General features: G+C 44.3%; 1 protein-coding gene and 1 pseudogene across 1 annotated transcript; both read right to left on the reverse strand.

Moving 5' to 3' along the window:
- Nucleotides 1–119: 119 nt before the first annotated feature.
- Nucleotides 120–12,628, reverse strand: RDH11 (retinol dehydrogenase 11). Its single transcript, XM_069596881.1, has 7 exons — nt 12,216–12,628; nt 10,055–10,173; nt 8,394–8,549; nt 6,877–6,981; nt 5,503–5,712; nt 3,712–3,907; nt 120–1,964 (listed from the first exon to the last, which is right to left on the reverse strand). Exons 1-7 carry the CDS (start codon nt 12,281–12,283, stop codon nt 1,823–1,825), a joined length of 996 nt encoding a protein of 331 aa, XP_069452982.1. The 5' UTR covers nt 12,284–12,628; the 3' UTR covers nt 120–1,822.
- A 9,322-nt stretch (nt 12,629–21,950) lies between these two features.
- Nucleotides 21,951–22,753, reverse strand: LOC138444193 (glutathione S-transferase omega-1 pseudogene; annotated as a pseudogene).
- Between the last annotated feature and the right edge of the window lie 1,215 nt (nt 22,754–23,968).

A 23,968-nucleotide genomic window follows, 5' to 3' on the forward strand; every position in this document is an offset into this window, starting at 1 on the left:
ATGAAAAGTGTTTTCTTATTTTGACCGTAATTAAACTTTCATTTAATTGCTTTCTTCTGTTGACGCAAATTAAATTTGCTTAATTATTACAGGTTTTATTCTGGTAAATAAAAACATGGTAAATCATCAAATTTTTTATTTGTCATTGACAGTTCAATATAAATTAAGTAAAATATTAATTCAGTTCTGTACTATTATCAAAAGTTTTCCAATTTTTCCATAAAATGACCATATCTAAATATATAGTTTAATGGTCAAAACAAGTTCAACAAAAGATTATTTACAAATATGAGAAGACTATGGTCCTATGACTCTTTTCTCCACCAAAGTGAACATGTAATTACTAGTCCAAGAAAATCATAAACTCTACTAAAAGAATGTACTCCAAGCAAGTGATGGAACATGTTTGTGTTCCAATTTCTCAGACTTCCATTACTTTGGATAAACATTCTTCAAGTAAACTATACAGCAGACATTTTAATCTTGTCATGGTCATATAAGGAAATGCCCTGAAAGAGTTTTAAAATGACCATAATTACCAATACCAATCCTTAAGATAATTTTGCTGAATAAAGAATTGGAGCGGGTTGGGGACTGTTTTTGCTTTTCTGCCACATGGGTTGACGGATGCTTGTTAAAACAGTGCCTTATCATGCTTGAACACAGGGTGCTGCTAAGTAGTTACCCTCAATTCTTCTATTGCTGGATTTTACCATCTTTAGCTGTGCATTAAAAAAAAAAAAAAAAAGAAACACCTTTTTCTAGCCCCTTCATTGCCTTTGCATGCATTACCTTCCAGGATTCTGCTCTTTTTTGGACTTCTCCCCTGCTACCCATGTGCTTCTTGGGTAGAGTTCATTTCCTATTTGTATCAAAGGCTGAGTGACACAGGTCTGCTCTGTCTCTGATTATTTATCGGCACTAGGGTCCAGTTTAATACTCTTCCTTTGTGACTATTTTGAATACTCCCAACTGCTTAAACACACAAGAACACACACAAAGATATACTCAGGGACAATCATTAAATAGCCTTCCTCTTCTGGTTTGCTAAGAGAAACTAAGGCACAAAGAGGAAGCCTCCATGAATCAGGGTCAGTAACTGAAGTCAAGTGGCCTATCTTTGCAAACTGCTTTTTCCACTACCTTCTTGCTGATTTGAGAAACAGCAGAAAAATGAATGACAGTTTAAATTTGATGTTTATTTCTGCCTTTCTGCAAATCTCTGCCATCCAGTAAACTCCACTTTCTTAGAAAAGGAAGTTCTTCTGTGATCTAGGCATGGGAAAGTGTTTTAGCCGCAGTGGCTTTGGATTGTCAGAGATAAAGCCATGCCACAATCCAGATTCAGTGAAGAGCTGAAAGAATTCAGATATTGGTGCCATGGCGGTTTTCTTAAGAAGGACAAACCCTGCCCTTGAGCCAAGCCACTGGGACTCCTAGAGTTTAGCTGAGGCTAAATCATGCCTCCCCTTGAAGGTTGTTTGGTTCAGAAGAACTACATTGTGGACAAAGAGGATAGAAACTAATCCAAAGTGCCATCAATCAACCTCTGCCACAGCTCAGGTTCCCCTGGGTAAGAGGCTTCAGAAGGAAAAGATGAGCTTGGAGGTCACCTGAGGGTCTACTTAGCCTATATTATCTCTAGTAACGGGCAGTAATAGAAGCAAAATAACCTGGACAAATGCAAGGTGTTTGGATGAATCCGGCAGTGTACACTGGGCTTTTGTCAGGCATCAAACAGGCAAGGTTGGAAGGTGTGCTTTGTGCTCAAGGTTTTGGCCATCCTGAAGGAGAATCGTTTTGGCAGGGCATGCTAAGTAGTCTACTTCAAGCTTCTCTTGGGTCCAGCTGCCATCATCAGCCAGTCCACAGGAATGCCCAGCAGGTCACAGCTGACGTCCCACAGCCGCCTTGCTACTGTCTCATTACGAGCCTGTGCAGAGACCCATGCCACATGGCAGTCACTGGAAGGGAAAGAGAGAGGCTTAGCACACAGGGTTAAGAATGCAGTCTGCCCTCCGCCTGGCATAAGGAACACGACAGAAAAATAACCCGGGGATGACGTGTGTTCTGGGTGCTTCGCAGGACCAGTGTTTGTCCTATCTCTTCATTCTCCAGTCTTCACCCCAGAGAAAAATGGGGCCAGAACCATTTTGGAGCTCACTAGACCACCTGGGATCAGAATGTTTGTTTGATATATAATACACATCATTTAGTCTTTATATCCCCCTTGTGTGTGTGTGTGTGTGTGTATAAATATTTAATTATAACATCAGTGCCTGGCTGATACCTGTGTATATCCATCTTGTTCAAATATATCTGTAAGGTCAATTCTGTAAGAAGTTGTACGGTGTCATGTGGCTGAGATACTACATTGCTCATAGATGCTTGGAGTGATTGAAAAAGTGCTTCTTCTTTCTGCAGGGTACCTACAGTTATAAGTGTTTTTAAACTCAAAGAACAAGTAAAGTCAGCTTCATAACCAACAAAAGAAGGAAAAGATGATAAGAGAAAAGAAACGGTAATGCAGGGACTTCCCTGGTGGTTCAGTGGTTAAGACACTGCCTTCCAATGAGGTGCAGGTTTGATCCCTGGTTGGAGAGTTAAGATCCCACATACCTCATTGCCAAAAAAACCAAAACAAAAACAGAAGCAATATTGTAACAAATTCAAAATGACTGTTAAAATGGTCCACATTAAAAAAAAAATCGTAAAAAAAAAAATGATAATAAGGTCCCATCTGTTTCATATACCTTCTCTTCACTGTTGTAATTCCAATTATTTTAAGTCCCCATTAAATACAGGAGAGATATCCCAACTCTTTACTGCCCAGAAAAGTTTCTCAAGAATAATTCTTTTACTCATTTTTGTATTCTCTGCATCTAGTACACAGCAGGGATTCAATGAAGGGTTATTTTTTTAATGATTGACTAAAGGGAATCACAATCTTTGAAGTCATGTGAGAAACAATTTTTAAGACTATACCGTTTTAGGGGCTCCCCTGGCGGCTCCACAGTAAAGGATCTGGCCTGCCAATGCAGGAGACACAGGCTCAATCCCTGGTCTGAGAAGATTCCACATGCTGCGGGGCAACTAACACCATGCGTCAGTACTACTGAGCCTATGCTCTAGAGCCCAGGAATCTCGACTATTGAGCCCACTTGCCGCAACTACGGAAGCCCGCTTGCCCTAGAGCGCGCAGACTCCACAGCAAGAGAAGCCACTGCAAAGAGAAGCCCACGCATCGCAACTAGAGAGTGGCCCCAGCTCGCTGAAACTAGAGAAAAGCCCCTGAAGCACAGCCTAAAATAAATAAAATTACTAAAAAAAAACACACTATACTATTTCAGGACTTTCCTAGTGGTCCAGTGGTTAAGAATCTGCCTGCCATTGGAGGCGACATGAGTTCTATCCCTGGTCCAGGAAAATCCCACTTGCTCCAGAGCAACTGAGCCCATGTTTCACAACTACTAAAGACCTCACACCTGGAGCCTGGGCGCCACACCAGTGAGACGCCCAGGCTTCGCATAGAGTAGCCCTTGCTTGCCACAACCGGAGAAAGCCTGTACATAGCAATGAAGACCCAGTGAAGCCCCCACCAAAATAAATAAATAAATATATATATTTTTAAAGGGTATAGTGTATCAAACAAATCCAAATAATTTCCTACAGGCAATAAAATTCCATTTTCAAAAACAGACACATTTGTACCTGAAATGATTTCCGCTGAGAACTTCTAGACCCTCCGTTAAGGCACAGTATAGGCTGGTCTGGGCTCCCTGCTGAGGGGTCTTGATGAAGAAGGAGAAAATCCACCAGATCCATCTCATGAGGGCTGAGTGCCGAACCAGTTCAGAGTTGACTGTGCCAGGGTGCACAGAGTACACCGTGACGCCAGAGCCTGATGCTAGGAAGCCATATAGAAAGGGGAAGACAGGACTTGATGATGCCGAATGGCCAAAGAGGGCAGGAGACGTGAACGGACATTTGCCTGCTGTGGACTCTGTTCTCCTGATGCTGTCACAACCACTCCTCACAGTAATGTATACCTGCACTTCACGGACTACGGTTCAGGCTCAGCGTGGCTATTAACTGTCAGGAAGCAGCAGAGCCAGGACCCACTCAGAAGCACTTGACATTGTTGATCACTGCCTTTCTAAAGCTGCCTTTTCACTGATGGTGGTAAATCTCCAGTACTATATGGAAAGATCTCTAAAATACTATGTTAGAATTTCAATTCCTTATGTATGGTATAGACACAGTTAAATGCACAAGAAAATAATTGGAGAGGTGCACATCAAGTTGTTGACAGTGGTTTCTTGGGGCAGGCAGTGGAGGGGAAGCAGAAGAGGGACAGAGAAGAGTAAGTAAAGGGCGCTTTTCATTTCTAACTCTGTGTACTTCCATATTATTGGAACATTTTTTCACAGTGAAAATTATTCATGCGTTACTAGATTCATTTTACATGGGACAGCTGGATTAAAACTTGTTAATTATTTCTCTCTCCTGTTGGATATGAACCACTCCACCCCCAGCCCCTAATCCAGGGTGTAGAATAACATGGGCCCTGAATACATGGCTATTGAATGGCTGAATGAATGACTCGTCATCATGCCCAGGTTTCTTTCTTTGCATCACAGCTTATTTCCCACCTAATCCTCATCCATCAGGTGTCCTTACTTGTGTATCCTCTTGCTCTTGTCTGATCCTGACAGCTGGACCCATCTCTGCACTTCTAGGCCCCCCTAGCACCCTGACCAACTTTTGGTTGATTTTCACCACCCACTTCTCCTGATCCATCTATAGCTGATAAAGGATATCACGCCCTAGGCATAGACTTTCCTCCCCATCTCACAGCTGTTCATGTGGTTTGACATTCCTGTTCCAGTAATGAAGCGCCTGTGTCTGATTCCTTCTGCCTGATCTGCTTGCCTCAAGTCTAAGCACTTTTAATTGTCCACATTGGATTTCCTTGCTCTTTATTGGAAATCCAGAGTAGACTGTGCTAAGGACCTCTGGTTGTGTCTGGAGACTCCCTTCCTCAAGCATACATTTCCCTTTTATTTGAACCTTTGCTGTTAGGTTTGAACCCTCACCCTCTATAGTCCCAGGACCTGTTTTATCCTAGTGTTTGTAGCCAGTGCCACTTTTGGTCCCTCCATTCTATCTAGAAGTCAAAAACCTTGACTTGCTCATGAGGCTTAAATTAATCATGACAATAACCCATGAAGCAGTCCCACTTTACATATGAGGAATTAAGTCTTGAAAAGTTAAGCAACTTGCTGCAGGTCATGCAGCTAGTAAATACCAAAGCCAAGCTTTCAGAACTCCCTCATCACCTCCAACATTCATTTGTGGGCTGTTTATTAAAACCATACCCAAGCAGAGCCATGAAAGCAGATGCTGTCCATCAGATGGGCTCCAGAAAACAGCTCTGATTCCGGTGACTTTTAGCTACTTCCCATTGACCCATGTCTCCATACTCACTACTTTTAAGCCTACCTTTTAGCCTCCGGGCCAGTTCCTGGGTGAAGAGAATGTTGGCTAATTTGCTGTGACAGTAGGCCAGACCTGATTGGTAGAACTTCTCGCCCTGCAGGTTATGGAAGTGGATCCTTCCCAGGTGATGTGCTAAGGAAGACACATTCACCACCCTCGATGGTGCTGATTCCTTCAGCTTTTCTAGCAACAGATGGGTCAGGAGGAAGTGACCTATGAGAAAAAGAATTAACAGATTTCAGGGCCAATGTGGGGGTAAAGGGAGGAGTGGTGAGCCAGGCTCCGCTATGGGAGACAGAGAATCCAATAATAAAGCCTTTTGCTTCATTAATTCATTACTAACTACAGAACAAGTTCAATGAGAGTTTAGGGACATAGGAACAGCCAAAGACATGCGACATCCTTCTATGATAGAGGTCTAGATTATGTGAATATGAATTCTCCAGGCCAGAATACTGGAGTGGGTAGCAGTTCCCTTTTCCAGGGGATCTTCCCAACCCAGGGATCAAACCCAGGTATCCTGCACTGCAGGCAGTCTTTACCAGCTGAGCTACCAGGGAAGCCCTCATGAATCTGAAGTCATATCTTATTCCAACTTTTAATAACATCACTGTTGCCGGGAGGAAGCCAATTCTGACCCCGTGATGGAACTGTTTCTTTGATTTGCTCTTTGCTGCTTTTGTTATTAAAATCATACAGAATGGTTTGCCTCAGAGAATCCTGCCCCTCTGCCTGGCTGTTAAACTAAAAGTGCCTTTGTTTAGAACCCTGTCCCCCTGTGGATGGCAGGAAGGGAGAAATTAACACATCCCATGCCTGAGGCTTGCCATTCCAGCAGATGTTTGCCAAGATTAACGGTCTTTTTACTTTGCTTCCTTACCTATCCCCATCTCTGATCTATAATAGAACCTGGCATCCAGAACCTGATAAGATGGTTACTTTGAGGTGCTAGCCTGCCACCTTCTCAGTCTGCCTGTTTCCTTCTTAAAGTCTCTTCCTTGCCTCAACACTGCGCCTCTCGGATTCATTGGCCTGTCGTGCAGTGAGCAGAGTAAGCTTGGACTCAGTAACAACTGTTTAAGAGCCAATGGCCTCCATTTGATGCTGCCACAAGGGTGGCTACAAAGAAAGCAACATAGCACCCACTCTAATTAGGTTAAGTTAAACTGAATGTAAAACACAGATTAAAAAATGGGGGGAACCTCAAGGGAGCCTGAGCATTCTGGCAGGACCACACTATTTATTAAATTAATGTATTTATGGTCTGTTACGGCCCAGAGGTCCATTCACACCACAAAGAAGGCACCATATGACCCTAAGATTTCCAATGAGAATTTAACTTTCCCTTTAGCTTTGTGATGAGACAAGATTTCTTACCTAAGTGGTTGACTCCCATATGCATCTCAAAGCCATCTGCTGTTTTGGAGTAGGGACACATCATCACTCCTGCGTTGTTAATCAAAATGTGGAGATGCTTTTCCTCTGCGGGGAAGAGGAGATGGAGCGTGTACGTGGTCAGCCACGGCTGTTATGTCTTCAAAATCTGCCCCACACCCACGCTTTGAAAAGGGGGATGCATGGCTTCAATCTTTCCTCTATTTTCCCTTCATATTTATTTTGTATTGTATTTCATTTTAAGATCCTAGTTGAATCCTACATACTCTTACTACAGGGAAAAATTCCACATGACATGACCAAATGGCCTTTCCAATCTTTCCAATTCAGGACCTACTGACTCATTGGTTTTGGGAAGTGTTCTATCTCTCCCAATAGAAAGACTTCCCCAGCTGAATGAGAAATTCCAAAACAAGAGAAAAACAGGATGTTTGGTACACCTCCCTGCCACTTGGTTTCAGGCCCCCAAAGAAACACTGATTTCACCTCTGTTTCAACTGCCAATGCTCTTATGATTTCTTTTTTCATACCATTTGTAATTTTTGTCTAAAAGCATGTATCAGTGGAAGTTTTCCTTGGGAGGCCGGGATCCCTGGGTTATGAGGGAAAAAGTCTACAGAGTGCTCTGGGACTTGCTTTCGATGTGACACTATGGGGTTCTATGCTAATTTCTTGGCTTAAGTTTCTTGCATCAGTTAGTGATGTGAATGAAATTCCCCCCGCCCCCATACATGATGTCAGCCTGAAGTTCTAATTTCTTGCAGATGACCTTTTATTCACCCACCCCCTAGGGAGACGATAGGCTTCTTTGTCATATCCTTGAGCAGCTGGCCTGGGTTTTTTTTTTTCTAAGCCCCTGTACCCTGGACCAGATCCACTTTTTGTGGATCCCAGCCTGACGTGGAGCCTCAGGTACAGCAACCCAGCCCTCGACGTCCTGAGGCCTCATCTCTTATCTCTATATGGATATTTGGACTCCAGACCTTAAAGCCCAGATGGAGTTCTGGTACACATATGAGATTTTTGGCTTTAGTTCTTACACACTACTACGACATTTTGGGGTGAATTGTATTTATTTATTTATTTTTGGCTCTGCTGGGTCTTCGTTGTTGCATGTAGGCTTTCTCTAGTTGTGGCGAGAGGGGGCTACTCTTGTGGAGAGCGAGCTCTAGGAAGATGTGGCTCACAGGCTTAGTTGCCCTGAGGCATGCAGGATCCTCCTGGACCAGGGATCGAACCTGTGTCCCCTGCGTTGGCAGGTTGATTCCTAACCACTGGACCACTGAGGCAGTCTGCTATGACTTTTCAAAGTCACTTTTTTTCCTACCTCTTGAGGATTTCCCTTTGTTACTAATGAGTTCCACTATGAATCCAAAAGTTTTGGTTGTATCTTGTCTAGCATTTCTAGATGTCAGAGAGGGAGAGAAATCTTTTCCTTTTAGCTAAGTCTTCCATGTTCATTGCAAGACCCACAGCATAGTCCCTAGTTGGGCACCTACCTTCTAGGAAGCGCTTAGCAAAGGCTCGAATAGATTTAGTATCAGCCAAGTCCAGTTTCCGCACCAACACTTGCTGGTTCCCTGTCATCATCTGGATTTCTCTGGCCACCAATTCCCCCTTTTGCACGTCCCGGCAAGCTAAATACACACGGGCTCCTGTCAACCAACATATAAGAGAGACAAACTGTTGGCTCTGTTTTTGAGTGAGCATCAAAGACTTAATTCTAATGTTAAATATTATTTTCTACTGTTTGTTTCTAAAAAGGGATTACCCCTACTTCACAAAGAGGTATCTGATGAATAAATCAGGAAAGAAAAATAAATAAACACTTTTCATTATATCCATTATATGTAGAATATGTACAACATTCAGATCAGCAGATCAGTGGGGCCCTTCAAATGTTCTTTAATTCCAAGCCTGGGAGGAAATAATGAAAATGGTCGTCATGGCAAGGGATAAAATAACAGTAACAACAGGAGACCTAAAGATAAGTTTCTCCAAAGAAGACAGAGAGGGCCAACAGGCACATGAAAAGATGTTCAACACTGTTAATTATTAGAAATGCAAATCGAAACTACAATGAGATTATCACCTCATACCAGTCAGGATGGGCATCATTAAAAGTCTACAAATAACAAAAGCTGGAGAGGGTGTGGAGAAAAGGGAGCACTTCTATGCTGTTGGTGGGAATATAAGTTGGGGCAGCCACTATAGAAAACAGTCCTTGGAAAACGGAAATATAGAATTACCATATGAACCAGAAATCTACTCCTATTCTGACAAAACTATAATTCCCAAAGATACATGCACCTTTGTTTCATAGCAGCACTATTCACAAAAGCCAAGATAAGGAAAAACCCAAATGTCCACTGACAGATGAATGGATAAAAAAAATATGGTACATATACACAATGGAATTCTACTCAGCCGTAAAAAAGAATGAAATAATGCCATTTGCAGCAACATGGATGGAACTAGAGATTCTCATACTAAGTGAAGTGAAGTCAGAAAGGGAAAGACAAATACCATATGATATCACTTACATGTAGAATCTAAAATATGACACAGATGAAGCTGTCTGCAAAATAGAAACAGCCTCACAAACACAGAGAACAGACTTGTAGTTGCCAAGGCGGAGAAGGGAGCAGGTTGCATGCATTGGGAGTTAGGGGTTGGCAGATGAAAACTATTACATATAGAATGGATAAACACCAAGGTCCTACTGTATAGCACAAGGAACTATATTCAATATCCTGAGATAAACCATAATGGAAAAGAATATAAAAAAGAATGTATGTATAACTGAATCACTTTGCTGTACACAAAGTGATTAACACAAATAAACACAACATGGTAAAATCAACTATAAGGGTGTTAGTCATTCAGTTGTGTCTGACTCTTTGAGACCCCATGGACTGTAGACCCGCCAGGCTCCTCTGTCCATGGGATTCTCCAGGCATGAATAGTGGAGTGGGTAGCCATCCCCTTCTCCAGGGGATCTTCCTGACCCAGGGATTGAACCTGGGTCTCCTGCATTGCAGGCAGATTCTTAACCACCTGAGCCACCAGGGAAGCCCCAAATCAACTATACTTCAATTAAAAACAAACAAACAAACAAACAAACTAGTAGCGGGAGGGAACTAAAAGCAGATAGACTTGCCTCTTCGAGCCAGCTCTTTGGCGGTCTCCTTCCCGATACCTGTGTTGGCTCCAGTGACCACAGCCACTTTTCCAGGAAGCTGGATGGTTGATGTACAAACCCCGCTGGACAGCATCTTCCTGCAGACAGAGGAGTTATCAGTTCTTCATTTTCTTTGCCTTAGCCAGAGGCTCCTGCAACACCCCCTTATCTACACATCCCAAGGCTGACGGCTGTCCTTTTACAGACTGAAGGAAGACTGGAGGAAAGAAAACAAAAGTTTTCTGCTCTTAAGATTTTCTTGCTCAAATTTTTTCTGCTCTTGCTTAAGGACAGAAATGATTCTATTGTAAGGGCAACTTTTAACTTTAGCTCCTTGCAGTATAAGAACTGGATGAATATTTGAGCTCTTGGTGGAGCTCTTCCTTGGGCTGAGGAAATCACAAGCCTCAGCCTAGAAAAAGAAAGAGCTGGTTCCCTGATGTTAATCGGTCGATAAAACGGGCACTTTATGGCCTTTATGGTTGAATAAAACAGCTTACCCAACAAAAAAAGTTAAAAATTATGAAAGCTTGTCAACCTGGGACAAAATGAAAGCAATCACCTTCCTCCCCGCCCCCCCAGCTCCCTAGCATGAACAGTTAAAAATAAGGCAAAACATGAAGTAAATAAGTACAGAGCAGAACTTGAGATTCCAGTCCTGGTTTAATCAGTACAAGTCCTTCTTCCTAATCAATACACCACCCTACTTCTCCAAGGAATTAATGCATAAACAGGTATTAGGTCTTAGATTGTCCTTTACTCTGCAAAGCCTGGGGACTCCATTTAAAAGAAATCAATTGACTGGGATACGCATTTTTTATTTTTTATTTTTTTTCGCATTTTTAATTTAAATGTTTCACTGAAAATTGCAAAGCACACACTGCTAGCCACTCAAGTTCCTGCTTAGAACAAACAGGCCAATAAGGAAGCAAGGTGCCCACCAGCGGGTATCCTTCTCCTCAGACAATCCTCCCGGCTCAGTTTTCCCACGTTCATTCCGCTTCTCCTCCAGGAGCACCCACGGGGACCTCAACCCAGCTGTTCCTTCTCCTTAACCAACAGGATAGAAAGAGACAACCAGCTACGAAAGTCCAGCTCTGGTCCAGGCCCCATGACCTAGCTTGGTAAGTTGGAAACATGACCCTTGGGGTATAACTTTGATTAGAAAAATCTCTGAGGCATGAGCAGTATTTTCAGTTCAGTTCAGTCGCTCAGTCCTGTCCGACTGTTTGCGACCCCATGGACTGCAGCACGCCAGGTTCAACGTTTCACTGAGATTCTGTGTGGATCAGAGGATGTTGCGGCGGAAAAGAGAAAAAGCAGCGTATTCATCCGAGTATCGCACTCGTGTGAGCTTCTAGAGGTGGGAGCGCGGCGAGTTCAGAGGAGGAACAACAAAATTGGAGAATCGGCTCGAGCGAGGAGAGGAACGAAGAAGGAGTGAATGTGTAAGAAACGGCGGAGGGTGATCTAGCGCGCCTTCCAGTTCCACTCGGACCTTCCACGCCACCCAATCCCTACCGAGGGAAGGAGTGTTCTCTGCAGTCATAGGTCCACCGTCACTACTGGTGACTTACTCAGAACCAATCAGCAGGCTGCCTGTCCGGCAACTCGCTGCTGATTCTCTGGGGCACTAAGCCAGCCATTGGCTGATTATCACCTGGTGAAGAGACCACGACCCTCAACTTCTCCCCTTCACCCCAAAACCCCAGGGCAAGACTCGGGACCGCCGTCCCCCACGCCGCCCCACCCCTTTCTTATGCTGCTAAGGCATGTTAGAAGGCAAGAGTGATGAAACCCTCTCATTTCTCTCCTTTACAGCATCTGCCCAGAGGAAAAGCCAATCCAACAGCAACAAGAGAGCAAACAGTGGGCTGCAGATGTCACGACTGGCATCGAGGAAACAAAGAGGGTGCTCCGGCTGCAGCCTCTTCCCACAACTTGGGGGTCTCCCGATCTCGCCCTCCTCTCCCCGGGCAGCTGGACCTCCTCCGACCCACCGAACATCCCCTACTTGGAGCCCCGCAGGGAGTCTTCCTGTCCTCCTTTTGAAGCTCAGAGCTTCGATGAGGAGGTATGTCTCCCCTCGCCCTGAGCCCCGCAGATTTCTCTAAGAGGAAGGCAGTACATTTGCACAGACCTGATTTGGGGTGCAGCGATGTACAGGAGAAAGGGGAGAAGGAGGAGCAGGAGCAGGACCCCAACCATCTCGCCGGGAGGCAGGTGCGGCTGCTGGAGCAGCAGCGAGATGCCCCAACTGTGCTCGCCGACTGCGGCCTCGCCTCCAAGCCACGCCCTGGTAAACTACGGCAACCCGGGGAGTAGAGCCTTCTGGGAAATGTAGTCCGAAGCTTGGCGTGTGCGCTCCCAATTCCCAGACGCGGAGAGAAGCTGAATCTTGCCCCAGATACGCAAGGACTCCCCAACCGGCTAGGATCTAGGACCTTTGGGATCATCCAACCAGCTCTCCCATGGCCCCTCTGGCCACCATGAAATCTCCCCAGTCCTCTCTACCCTGGTGCCCAAGTCCAGACCCTGGTTCACCGGTTTCCCTAATTATGGTTAGTCGGTTACCGCATGTTTCTTCTAGAGGTCAAATACTGGCGTCAGGAAAATGTTCTAATAAGGCTGATTACACGCTAGAGGAGCGGTTGGAGTCTGACAGTTGGATGGGGGTGGGGGGTGGGGTAGAAATTCTTTAGGGATTCCTTCACCCAAAGGAGCAGAAGCAATCCGTCCCTGAAGACATTACAGGAGAATCACTTCGTGTCTTTTAAATTATAATGAAATAAAAACATATCATGAAATAGAAAGTATAATTTTCCTGGTGTTTGAGTGTTAACTGAAGATAGAATGTAGTTCTCTTGAAGATTGGGGTTAGTTATTTTAACTCCCAGGGTAGCAGTGGATTTCTCAGATTAGCACAGTTGGTTTTGCCTGCTTGGGAAAGTATTTAATCCTGTCTTGCATAAAGCTGTGGAAATTCTCTGGGAACAAGCAGGTTCCCTGATCAGTCAGTCCTCTTAGCTCTGCTATCTGAGGACTTTCTTATTTCCAGAGAATGAATGTTTTCAGATGGGAAATGTTTTAAGTCATCATCTGTCTGTGATTCCTGGCTGCACTGAGTAATGTATTCTGGTCCTTCTGGACAATTCATTTCCATTTGATTGAAAGACACATGTTCCAGGCTCAGCTTAAGCCAGTGTATTTTACCGCACTTGGCAAAGAGAGTATTTCCTTCACACAATACAAATTTGATTATCTAATAGTCATCATATTTTGTCACATGCTAATTATTGGGTTATCTAATATTTGAATCAGCTTCCCTGGTGAGTCAATGGTAAAGAACCCGCCTGCCAATTCAGGAGAAGCAGGTTCAATCCCTGGGTCAGGAAGAACCCCTGGAGAAGGAAATGGCAACCCACTCCAGTATTCTTGCCTGGAAAATCCCATGGACGGGGGAGCCTGGTTGGCTACTGTCCACGGGGTCGCAAAGAGTCAGATACGACTGAACGACTTCACTCACTCACTAAAGACCTAACAACAGAAACAATATTTGTCCCATGTTTTGTTCCTTATACATTCACCCATTTGTTTGACAAATGTTTATGGTATTCCTCGGCTTCCCTGGTGGCTCAGACAATAAAAGAATCCACCTGCAATGCAAGAGACCCTAGTTCGATCCCTGAGTTGGGAAGATCCTTTTGAAGAGGAAATGGCAACCAACTCCAGTATTCTTGCCTGGAGAATTCCATGGGCAGAGGAGCATGGCAGGCTACAGTCCATGGGGTCACAAAGAGTTGGACATGGCTGAGCAACTAACACTTTCACTTTATGGTATTCCTGCAATGTATTAAGCACTGTGCTGAGGTCCAGGAAGGAGCCAGGGAGAAATTACCTCTGCAACCAGTGATTACTATGAATAAATTGTGGTGAGGGTTACCAGGGGAAATAGAGAAAGTTTTGGGAGGTTATAGCAGGAAACCACTTCTGATCTGGAAATCAGGAAGACTTCTTTGAGGAAACAACTTAACCCCTTTGAGTTGAAGCCTGAAGAAGGTCAGAAGTTAGTGGGCAAGCAACATATAGGCAAGAATTCTCTAAGCAGAGGACTTGAGTGAGCACACAAAGTTGAAATGGGCCACTAGAACGAAGGAAAACATTGGTCTATTTAGGCCACAGAGGCTAGGAGCAGTGCCAGAAACGGCGATAAGACCCAGTGCTTATACAGTGCTTATTGTGTGCTATGTGTGCTAAGTTGCTTCAGCGGTGTCCGACTCTTTACGACCCCGTGGACTGTAGTCTGCTGGGCTTCTCTGTCCATGGAATTCTCCAGGGAAAAATCCAGGCTTCTCCAGGGGATCTTCCAGACCCAGGGATCCAACCTGGATCTCTTGCATTGCAGGTGGATTCTTTACCGTCTGAGCCACCAGGGAAGAGCTCTATATCTATTAACTACTTTACCTCTCATAACAACTCTCTGAGGTAGGTATTAATACTACGACTTTAACTTTTTTATAGACATGGAAACTGAAACAACAGCAAGGTTAAATATGTTAGCCCAGGCCATAGTGTCAGCGCTGGACTTCAGACTTTAGCAGGTTGTATCCAGGGTCTGTGTCCTTTACTACTGAGCCACTGTGCCAAAAGATGAGGCTGGAGAACTTATACATATGCACATTTGTGCATCCACACAAAATTTACATGCAGTTTCATTCATAGAACCTAGATTAAAAACCAAGGTTTCTTTAGTTGATTCCACAGACCTGGTGACTGAAGATAGGCAAGCAGATAAGTCATTTGGAAAGGAAGTTAGAGAAAGTGGAGAGGAGGAGCACTCACATTATAGGACAGCTAAGCCTGAAAGTGGTCTGTGAAAGGGGGACAGAGAGGCTGGAGAAATGTTAGATTGGGTCTGAGCAGATTAGGAAAGTCACACAATAAATCTGAACAGGGAACGTTTAATATGAAGAACTGTTAAACATAATGAGGGCCTGGAATAATGAACTGACTTGTACAGGGGTGGTTAAACTTTTATTGTAAAGAAAAATATTTTAGGCTTTGGGGGCCATCTCTTCTGTAGCTACTCAACTCTGCTACTGTAGCATGAAAACAGTTGTAGGCAATATGTAAATGAATGGGCATGACTGTGTTCCAATAAAACTTTATTTATGCAAACAGGCAGTGGGCTGTATTTGGCCTGTGGGACAGTTTGCCAACCCATGGATTAGTAAGGAGTAAAGAGAACTCTAAAGAAGATGAAAAGAACAGTTAAAAAATATGACCAATATTTAAACTTGTAATAGCAGGTTGTCATTGTTCAGTCACTCAGTCAGGTTTCTTACTCTTTGTGACCCCATGGACTGCAGCACACCAGGCTTCCCTGTCCTTTACCATCTCCCAGAGCTTGCACAAACTCATGTCCCTTGAGTTGGTGATGCCAGCTAACCATCTCTTCCTCTGTCATCCCCTTCTCCTCTTGCCTTCAATCTTCCCCAGCATCAGGGTCTTTTCCAGTGAGTCAGCTCTTCACATCAGGCGGCCAAAGTAATGGAGCTTCAGCTTCAGCATCAGTCCTTCCAGTTAATATTCAGGACTGATTTCCTTTAGGTTTGACTAATTTCATCTCCTTACAGTCGAATGGCCTCTTGAGTCTTCTCCAACACCACAGCTCAGAAGCATCAATTCTTTGACGTTCAGCCTTCTTTGTGGTCCAACTCTCACATCCACACATGACTATTGGAAAACCATCGCTTTCGCTAGATGGACCTTTGTCAGCAAGTAATATCTCTGCTTTTTAATACGCTGTCTAGGTTTGTCATAGCTTTTCTTCCAAGCAGCAAGAGTCTTTTAATTTAATAGCTGCAGTCACCATCTGCAGATTTTGGAGCCCAAGAAAATAAAATCTGTCACTGTTTCCATTATTTCCCCCGTCTATTTGTCATGAAGTGATGGGACCTGATGCCAAGTTCTTTGTTTTTTGAATGTTGAGTTTTAAGCTAGCTTGTTCACTCTCTTTCACTTTCATCAAGAAAGCTCTTTAGTTCCTCTTAGCTTTCTACCATAGGGTGATGTCATCTGTGTATCTGAGGTTATTGATATTTCTCCCAGCAATCTTCATTCTGGCTTGTGCTTTAACAACAGGTATAATATAAACAATACAACACAATACAACATATAATAGCTTCTACCTGGGGCAGAGAACTCCCAAGGGAAAGACCCCTTCCACTTCCAGACTAGAGCCCAGAACTTGTTAGAGCGTATAGCACACTGAACGGCAAAGAAGTCACTTTCTGCTGCATTAGTGGAATTTGATGGAGATCCACTGTGCTGGAGTAAGCTGTCCCACAGAGAGATGTCTCACTGGAGGCACTCTGCTACAAAACCACTTGACAGGAAGGTTGCTGGGGGAGGCTGTGAGCAACTGAATGATGATGGAGCCAGACACTGGAGAAGCTGTGTGGATCACAGGAGTCTGGCACTGCAGGAGCCAAGCAGCTACAGAAGTCTACAGAGCTAGGGCACCAACCCCCTTTCCTTTCTTAGTGTCTCTCCAGTGCCATCTATTGATAAAGCTTAACATCCTGGCACACGCCAGAGAAGAGGATATGTAAAGGGTCTATTTTCACTCTCACAGAGTAGGCAAAGAAGATGAATTGGATCTGAGAGGCAATAAATTGATAACTGACACCAGAAATAGGGGTTTCCCTGGTGGCTCAGTGGTAAAGAATCCATATGTCAACACAGGAGCCACAGGAGCCGAGGGTTTGATCCCTGGGTCAGGAAGATCCTCTGGAGGAGGAAATGTCAATCCACTCCAGTATTCTTGCGGGGATAATGCCATGGGTAGAGGAGTCTGGAAGGCTACAGTGCATGGAGTCGCAAGAGTCAGACAAGACTGAGCACACTCGCAAACACCAGAGGGAATCCAGTGGATGTAATGTAATAGAATGCATTATAAAGACATTTAAAGAAATGGGTACAATACCAAAAGCATAATCCATAGACTAACAAATTGATAAGTCAGACTTTGTCAAAATTGTTAACTTCTGTTCTTTGAAAAATAAAGACTGGGAGAAAACATTTACATGTCACATGTCTGATAAAGGACTTGTAGTCAGAATATATATTTTAAAAACTCCTCAAACTCAAGATTAAGAAAGCAACCCAGTTTTTTAAATGGTCAAGTGATTTGCTTAGATACTCCAACAAAAAGATATATAGATGTAAGTGAGTACATTCTTTAAATGCTCAAATCATTAGTCCTTAGAGAAATACAAATTAAAACCACAATAAAATGCCACTATATACTTACAATAATGGCTAAAATAATAAAGACTGACCATGTCAAGTATTGATGAAAATGTAGAGAAACTAGAACCCTCATACACATCTTTTGAAAATGCAAAATGGTATGACTACTTGGAAAACAGTTTTTTAATTTCTCAAAAAGTTAAATGGAAGTTAAACCTACATCTATCAAATGGTTCTTAGGTTATCTCCCAAGATAAATAGAAGTTTATTCCTACAGAGACTTGCATGTGAATGATCACAGAACCTTTCTGTGTTATAATAAAAAGATAGGAAACAATCCAAATATCCATCAACATTGTAATATATCCACACAGTGAATATTACTCAACAATAATAAAGAATAGATTTCTCAATGCACTCAACAGCCTGAATGAATCTCTAAGTAACTATGTTGAGGAAAAGAAGCCAGACCAAAATGATTCCATTTATATAAAATTCTAGAAAAAGCAAAACTGTAGATTATAGATTGTGATGACAGAAAGCAGACCAGGGGCTTCCTGGCAAAGGGGGCAGAGGGGAGGAAGAGAAGAGGGATGGAAGGTTTTACCAAGGGGAATAAGGAAACTTTGGGAAGTGATGGATGTGTTCATTGTCTTGATGGTGGTGATAGACTGTGTGATAAGCATATGTTTATGCCGAAACTCATCAAACTGTATACTTTTAACATGTGCATATAAATTAGACCTCAAAAAAACTGTGAATAATAGAAGTAGGTAGTGATCAAGTATGCTATACTACTGAGAAGTCAGGCAGCATAAGAGTTGAGACTTGCCCACTAGATTCAGGGTTGTGTCAGTCATTGGTGACTTTGGGGAGAACAGCTTCAGAGAAGTGGTGGTGGGGGAGCCTGATTGGAGGTGGCTGTGGGGTGAGCAGAAAGTTAGAAAGTATAGCCAACTTTTCAAGCTGGGAAAGAGAAGGAATTTAGTGTAAGGAAGAGGAGGTGGGATAGTAGGAGCATTTTTATTTATTTGTTTATTTTTGGCCACCCCGAGTGGTTTGTAAGATTAGTTCCTCCATCAAACCTGGGCCCTCAGTAGTGAGAGCACAGGGTCCTAACCACTGGGCCCCCAGGGAATTCCCTGGTAGGAGTATTTTTAAAGGGCAGAGAGAAAAGAGCAAGAGAAGATGGGAGATAAATGATAGAATAAGATCCCCGAGAAAGCAGGAGACAGTGGGTAGGGAGAAATTCATTTTAGGAGGAAATGAAACTACAGTGTGAATTCAAGTAGACTTCTAGACTTGGTAGCAGAATATTGAAGACTATTTCTTCTGATGGTCCCTGTGTGTGTGTGTGTGTGTGTGTGTGTGTGTGTGTGTGTGTGTAAGAGGTCAGGATACACGCTGAAATCGAGACAAGAAGTTAAGGGATAGCAAAGGTGTGAAACAATCTTTGTGGAGATGAGGTTGTTGGCAGTTAGGGAAATAAAAAAAAAGACTAACAGTTTCTTTGGAAGCCTTGGGTGACATGGGTGGCTCTGCACTTATAATGGCATCATCATGCAACGTGATGTGATTTTTCTCTAGCAGCTGCACGAAGAGGACCAAAGCATGGGTTCATCCAGAGTTGGGGTTTTCAGGCTCTTAGCACAGAAAGACTGTCAGGGGCTGAGGATATTGGCAAGAGGATGATTGAAGTGGTAGATATGAAATCTCAGTTGGATAAGAATGGAAGTGATGACAGCAGGTGTTTATAGTGATCTGGAGGTCTTCCTGGGGTTAAATAACTGTTGAGATTCGTGCCACGAGATCTAGACGAGTAGGAGGTGCTGAGAGGGGAAACCTGAATGTAGAACTTCAGAGGTGGATGGTTCCAGGTACTGACAGACCGAGGGACAGGAATGAGGTAGAGGAGAGGGTTTCTGGTGAAGAGGAGGTCAAGGCTCCAAGGGTCCAGGGAGTTGCTGGCTCAACTATGAAGATAATGAAGTCACCTGGATGATGGTAATATTAGGATGAGAAGGCTGAGAACTGGACACCAAAGCCATCTGTGAAAGAAGAGACATGGAGGGAAGTGAATCCAGGACAGGGTCAGAGAGGAGGAGTCTCATGAGCCAAAAAAGGGGCAGGCGCTTCATGTCAGGGTGGAGGAAATGTCTGAAAGTGGGAGTGGAGTGTGGAGAAGACAGCGATACCCTGGCCCCAGGGAGCTGAGGCATGTGGAGAGTGGAAGGAGCAACAGCCTCTACTTCAGAAACTGCAGGCAAAGAGGTGTCCACAGGACAAAGCCAGTTTTCAATTGAGGCCTGGAATTGGGGGTACATCAGAGATACAAGGGCTTCCCTGGTAGCGCAGTTGGTAAAGAATCTGCCTGCAATGCAGGAGACCCCTGGTTCGATTCCTGGGTGGGGAAGTTCCCCTGGAGAAGGGATAGGCCACCCACTTCAGTATTCTTAGGCTTCCCTGGTGGCTGAGCTGGTAAAGAATCCTCCTGCAAAGCGGGAAACCTGGGTTCGATCCCTGGGTTGTGAAGATCCCCTGGAGGAGGGCATGGCAACCCACTCCAGTATTCTTGCCTGGAGAATCCCCATGGACAGAGGAACCTGGCGGACTACAGTCCATGGGGTCACAAAGAGTCAGACACAATTGAGCGAGTAAGCACAGCAGAGATACAAAGGCTGAAGATGTGAGGGTGTTTATTATTCATGAAAAGGGAATTCCACTGAGAATTGTGGAGGGGAGAGGGTTGTGGGCTTGGCTCAGGGAGAAGACCAATGGGTTTATGTTTGAGAATGTTCACTCAGCAACCCTGTGTGCCATGTGGTATGCTTGTTCTTTCAACAGCCAGAAAAATGTCAGTGAGGGTGCAGCGTGATAAAGGGCTGTTGTACAAATAGCACAGGGCATCTGAGGGCACAGCAGTGGAGCACCCCTAGGGCAGGCAAACCAAACTCCAGCCGACGTAGGAAAGGCATAGTCAAGAGGCCAGGAAGAGGGGCAGCTGGACCAAGCTGGCCAGTAGATGGGGTGGACCAGGCATGGGTTTGAGGGCACGTGGTGACCGAGCGCACAGTATTCTAAGAGCATGAAGGAGTCTAGATCAAAGAAGGGGAGGGTACGGGTGAGGGATGGCAGATTAGGTCAGAGACACAGGCAACAGTCAAATCATGAAGGACTTGTATGCCAAGCTAGAGTTACAACTTTATCCTGAAAGCCAGTGAAAGGTTTCAAGTGGAATGAGACAATTGGATTTATGCTGCCGTCCCCCCAAACAACTGTTCAGTTCAGATCAGTCGCTCAGTCATATCTGACTCTTTGAGACCCTATGAACCACAGCACACCAGGCCTCCCTGTCCATCACCAACTCCCGGAGTTTAATCAAACTCATGTCCATTGAGTCAGTGATGCCATGCAACCATCTCATCCTCTGCCGTCCCCTTCTCCTCCTGTCTTCAGTCCCTCCCAGCATCGGGGTCTTTTCCAATGAGTCAGCTCTTCGCATCAGGTGGCCAAAGTATTGGAGTTTCAGCTTCAACATCAGTCCTTCCAATGAACACCCAGGACTGATCTCCTTTAGGATGGACTGGTTGGATCTCCTTGCAGTCCAAGGGACTGTCAAGAGTCTTTTCCCACACCATAGTTCAAAAGCATCAATTCTTTGGCGCTCAGCTTTCTTCACAGTCCAACTCTCACATCCATACATGACTACTGGAAAAACCATAGCCTTGACTAGATGGACCTTTGTTGACAAAGTAATGTCTCTGCTTTTTAATATGCTGTCTAGGTTGGTCATAACTATCCTTCCAAAGAGTAAGAATCTTTTAATTTCATGGCCGCAATCACCATATGCAGTGATTTTTGGAGACCCCCCCAAAATAAAGTCAGCCACTCTTTCCACTGTTTCCCCATCTATTTGCCATGAAGCGATAGTACCGGATGCCATGATCTTAGTTTTCTGAATGTTGAGCTTTAAGCCAACTTTTTCACGCTCCTCTTTTACTTTCAAACAAACTGTAATGCTCAATAAAACAATTTCTCCTGCCCAGACTTCTCTGAGCTCCAGACCTATATTTCCAACTACCTGCCAGATCTCTCCCTTTGACTGTCTTGGCCTCTCCTCCGTGTGCCTTGAATCTAGTGAATGACACCTCCCTTCTTTATGCCTACGCCCAACCTTATGGGTGCTGTTAGAAAAAAACATGCTCCTGGGTAGACTGGTGCCAGGCAGATTAATGGTTAGCAATGAAGTTGCCTAACAGACATGTATATTAACTAATATGCTCTATTATTATGCTTGATCAGAGTTTGAAGTCGACATAACTGGGTTAAGGGCATAACTGGGTTATAGCCAGCCAGGTTCCTCTGTCCATGGGATTTCTCAGGCAAGAATACTGGAGTGGGTTGCCATTTCCTCCTCCAGAGGATCTTCCTGACCCAGGGATGGAACCCACTTCTCTTAGGTCACCTACACTGGCAGGCAGGTTCTTTACCATTCATGTCGCCTTGGAAGCCCAGAACTGATCTAGGGCGTATTGTTTTCTTTTTCTCTTCTAAGCTTTTATTTAAAAGATAAATGCATAGATAGTAAGATTTCATTAGTAAGGCTATCTGCTCCTTCCTATTTTTTTAAAAATAAAACCATGGTATTATTCATATTAGTGAAGGAAAGTATGAGCTATGTCTTCATTGCTGACTCTTGTCCCCATCAGAGACCATAGTCACAAGCCTCAGGGCTGTTCTGCAAGTAGAGGCTGAAGAAACCTTGAAAGGTCTTCATGTCAGTGAGGAGAGATGATACTGTGGGATCCTTCTTCATGGCTGCCATCCACAGCTTAACAGCTGGAGTGTGGTCTACACACTCATTCAACTCCAGAGCTTCCAGCCGTTCAAACCAGGGCCAGATGAGGTAATCAATCATAGAAAGAGAATTGCCGCCAAAGAAGGTTGTCTTTTTATCAGTCAGAACCTCCTCTAGCTTGGTGATTTCTTTATGCAATTCTTCTTTTAGGCCAGAGCAGTCTTCCTTATTTTGTGTTCTAAGAATCCTCGATATCAAAGGTGGTACCTTAGAAAAGGACTCAAAGACCATCTTTTGGCAAGCTTTCTTATAGGGGTCGCCTGGCAACAGCTTCTTCTCTGGATATGCTTCATCCAGGTACTCACAAGTGATGGCAGATTCACAGATCAATTGACCCTGACTGGTTTCCAGAACCGGCACCAGGCCTGAGGGATTCTTCTTGAAGAACCACTCAGGCTTATTTTTCAGATTTATGTTGATGACTTCATGCCGGATACCCTTGGCGGTCAGGACCAGGCGAGTGCTCTGGGCATACAGGCAGAACCTCATGCTGTAGACACGGATCAGGCCCTTAGGCCCGGGGGCGCGCTTCCCTTGCCCCGGCTCCTAGCTGATCCTCTGGACATCTCGCTGCCGCCATACAGATGAAGCTGGCGCCGGGGTTTGCAGGCGAATTAAAAAGTCGATCGCCCCGCCTTCCCTCTTTCCCTCCCTCCCTTCCGATCAGACGTAAACCAAACCCATGAGCAGAAGCCCTCCGGGGCGGCCCTACCCTGCACACTGCTACATTCCCCATCCTCTGCCTCCTTCCTATTATTTAAGGAAATTATTTGCAAATATAGGCTTGCAAGAGTTCAGTTACCTATAGCTGTGTAACAGTCCACCCACACATAAAGATTAAATAGCACTTATTCTATAACGTTCACGAATTGTGGGTCAGAAATTCAGGCAGGGTTCAGCTACGTGATTCTGCCTTTCCATGTGGAGCTGACTGCGATTACCCAAAGAGGAAATCAGATGATGTCTGGGTTGATCTAGAGGGTCCAAGAAGGCTTCTCCTCACATGTCTTGAATCTCAGGAAGGATAACAAGAAGCTGAACTCAGCTGTACCACTCTCCCTCTCCACATAGTCTCAGGGCCTCTCCATGAGGTCTTTCCAGCGGGCTTGTTTGACTTCTTCCATAATTACAGAACTTGAGGAATGATATTGAAGAGACAGAAAATCTCTTCTCATCTGGGCTTGGAAATTGGCACATTTCTCTGTGGTCTGTTGGTCACAGAAGTCACACAGCAGTCACGTGGAGCCCACCAAGATTCAAGGGGAGGAGGGGCACATTGACCTACATCTCCATAGTCAAGAGACCGAAAGAATGTATGCCAATTTTATTTTTTTTCTTTTCCATTATGGTTTGTTACAGGATATTGAATATAGTTCTCTGTGCTATACAACAGAACCTTGTTGCTTATCTATTCCCTATAAAAACATTTGTATCTGCTAATCCCAAACTCCCAGTCCAATCCTCCCCTGCCTATCCTCCCCCCTTGGCAACCACAATGTATGCCATCTTTAAACTGTGTTCTTGCTAGGAATCTAGATGAATATTTTATAAGTGAAATTATTCTTTGGTATTTCTGTGAAATTTACTGAGTTTTTATCATTCAAAATATGTGTGAGGCCAGGACAACCCTTGTGGTCCACTGGCAAAGAATCCACCTGCCAATGCAGGGGACTCAGGTTTGATCACTGGTCTGGGAAGATTCCACATCCTGCAGGGCAACTAAGCCCATGGCTCACAGCTGCTGAAGCCCCCACACCTAGAGCCCAGTCCTCCCCATCCAG

The sequence above is a fragment of the Ovis canadensis genome, chromosome 7, assembly GCF_042477335.2.
Source record: "Ovis canadensis isolate MfBH-ARS-UI-01 breed Bighorn chromosome 7, ARS-UI_OviCan_v2, whole genome shotgun sequence".
In the NCBI taxonomy this organism is placed as follows: domain Eukaryota; kingdom Metazoa; phylum Chordata; class Mammalia; order Artiodactyla; family Bovidae; genus Ovis; species Ovis canadensis.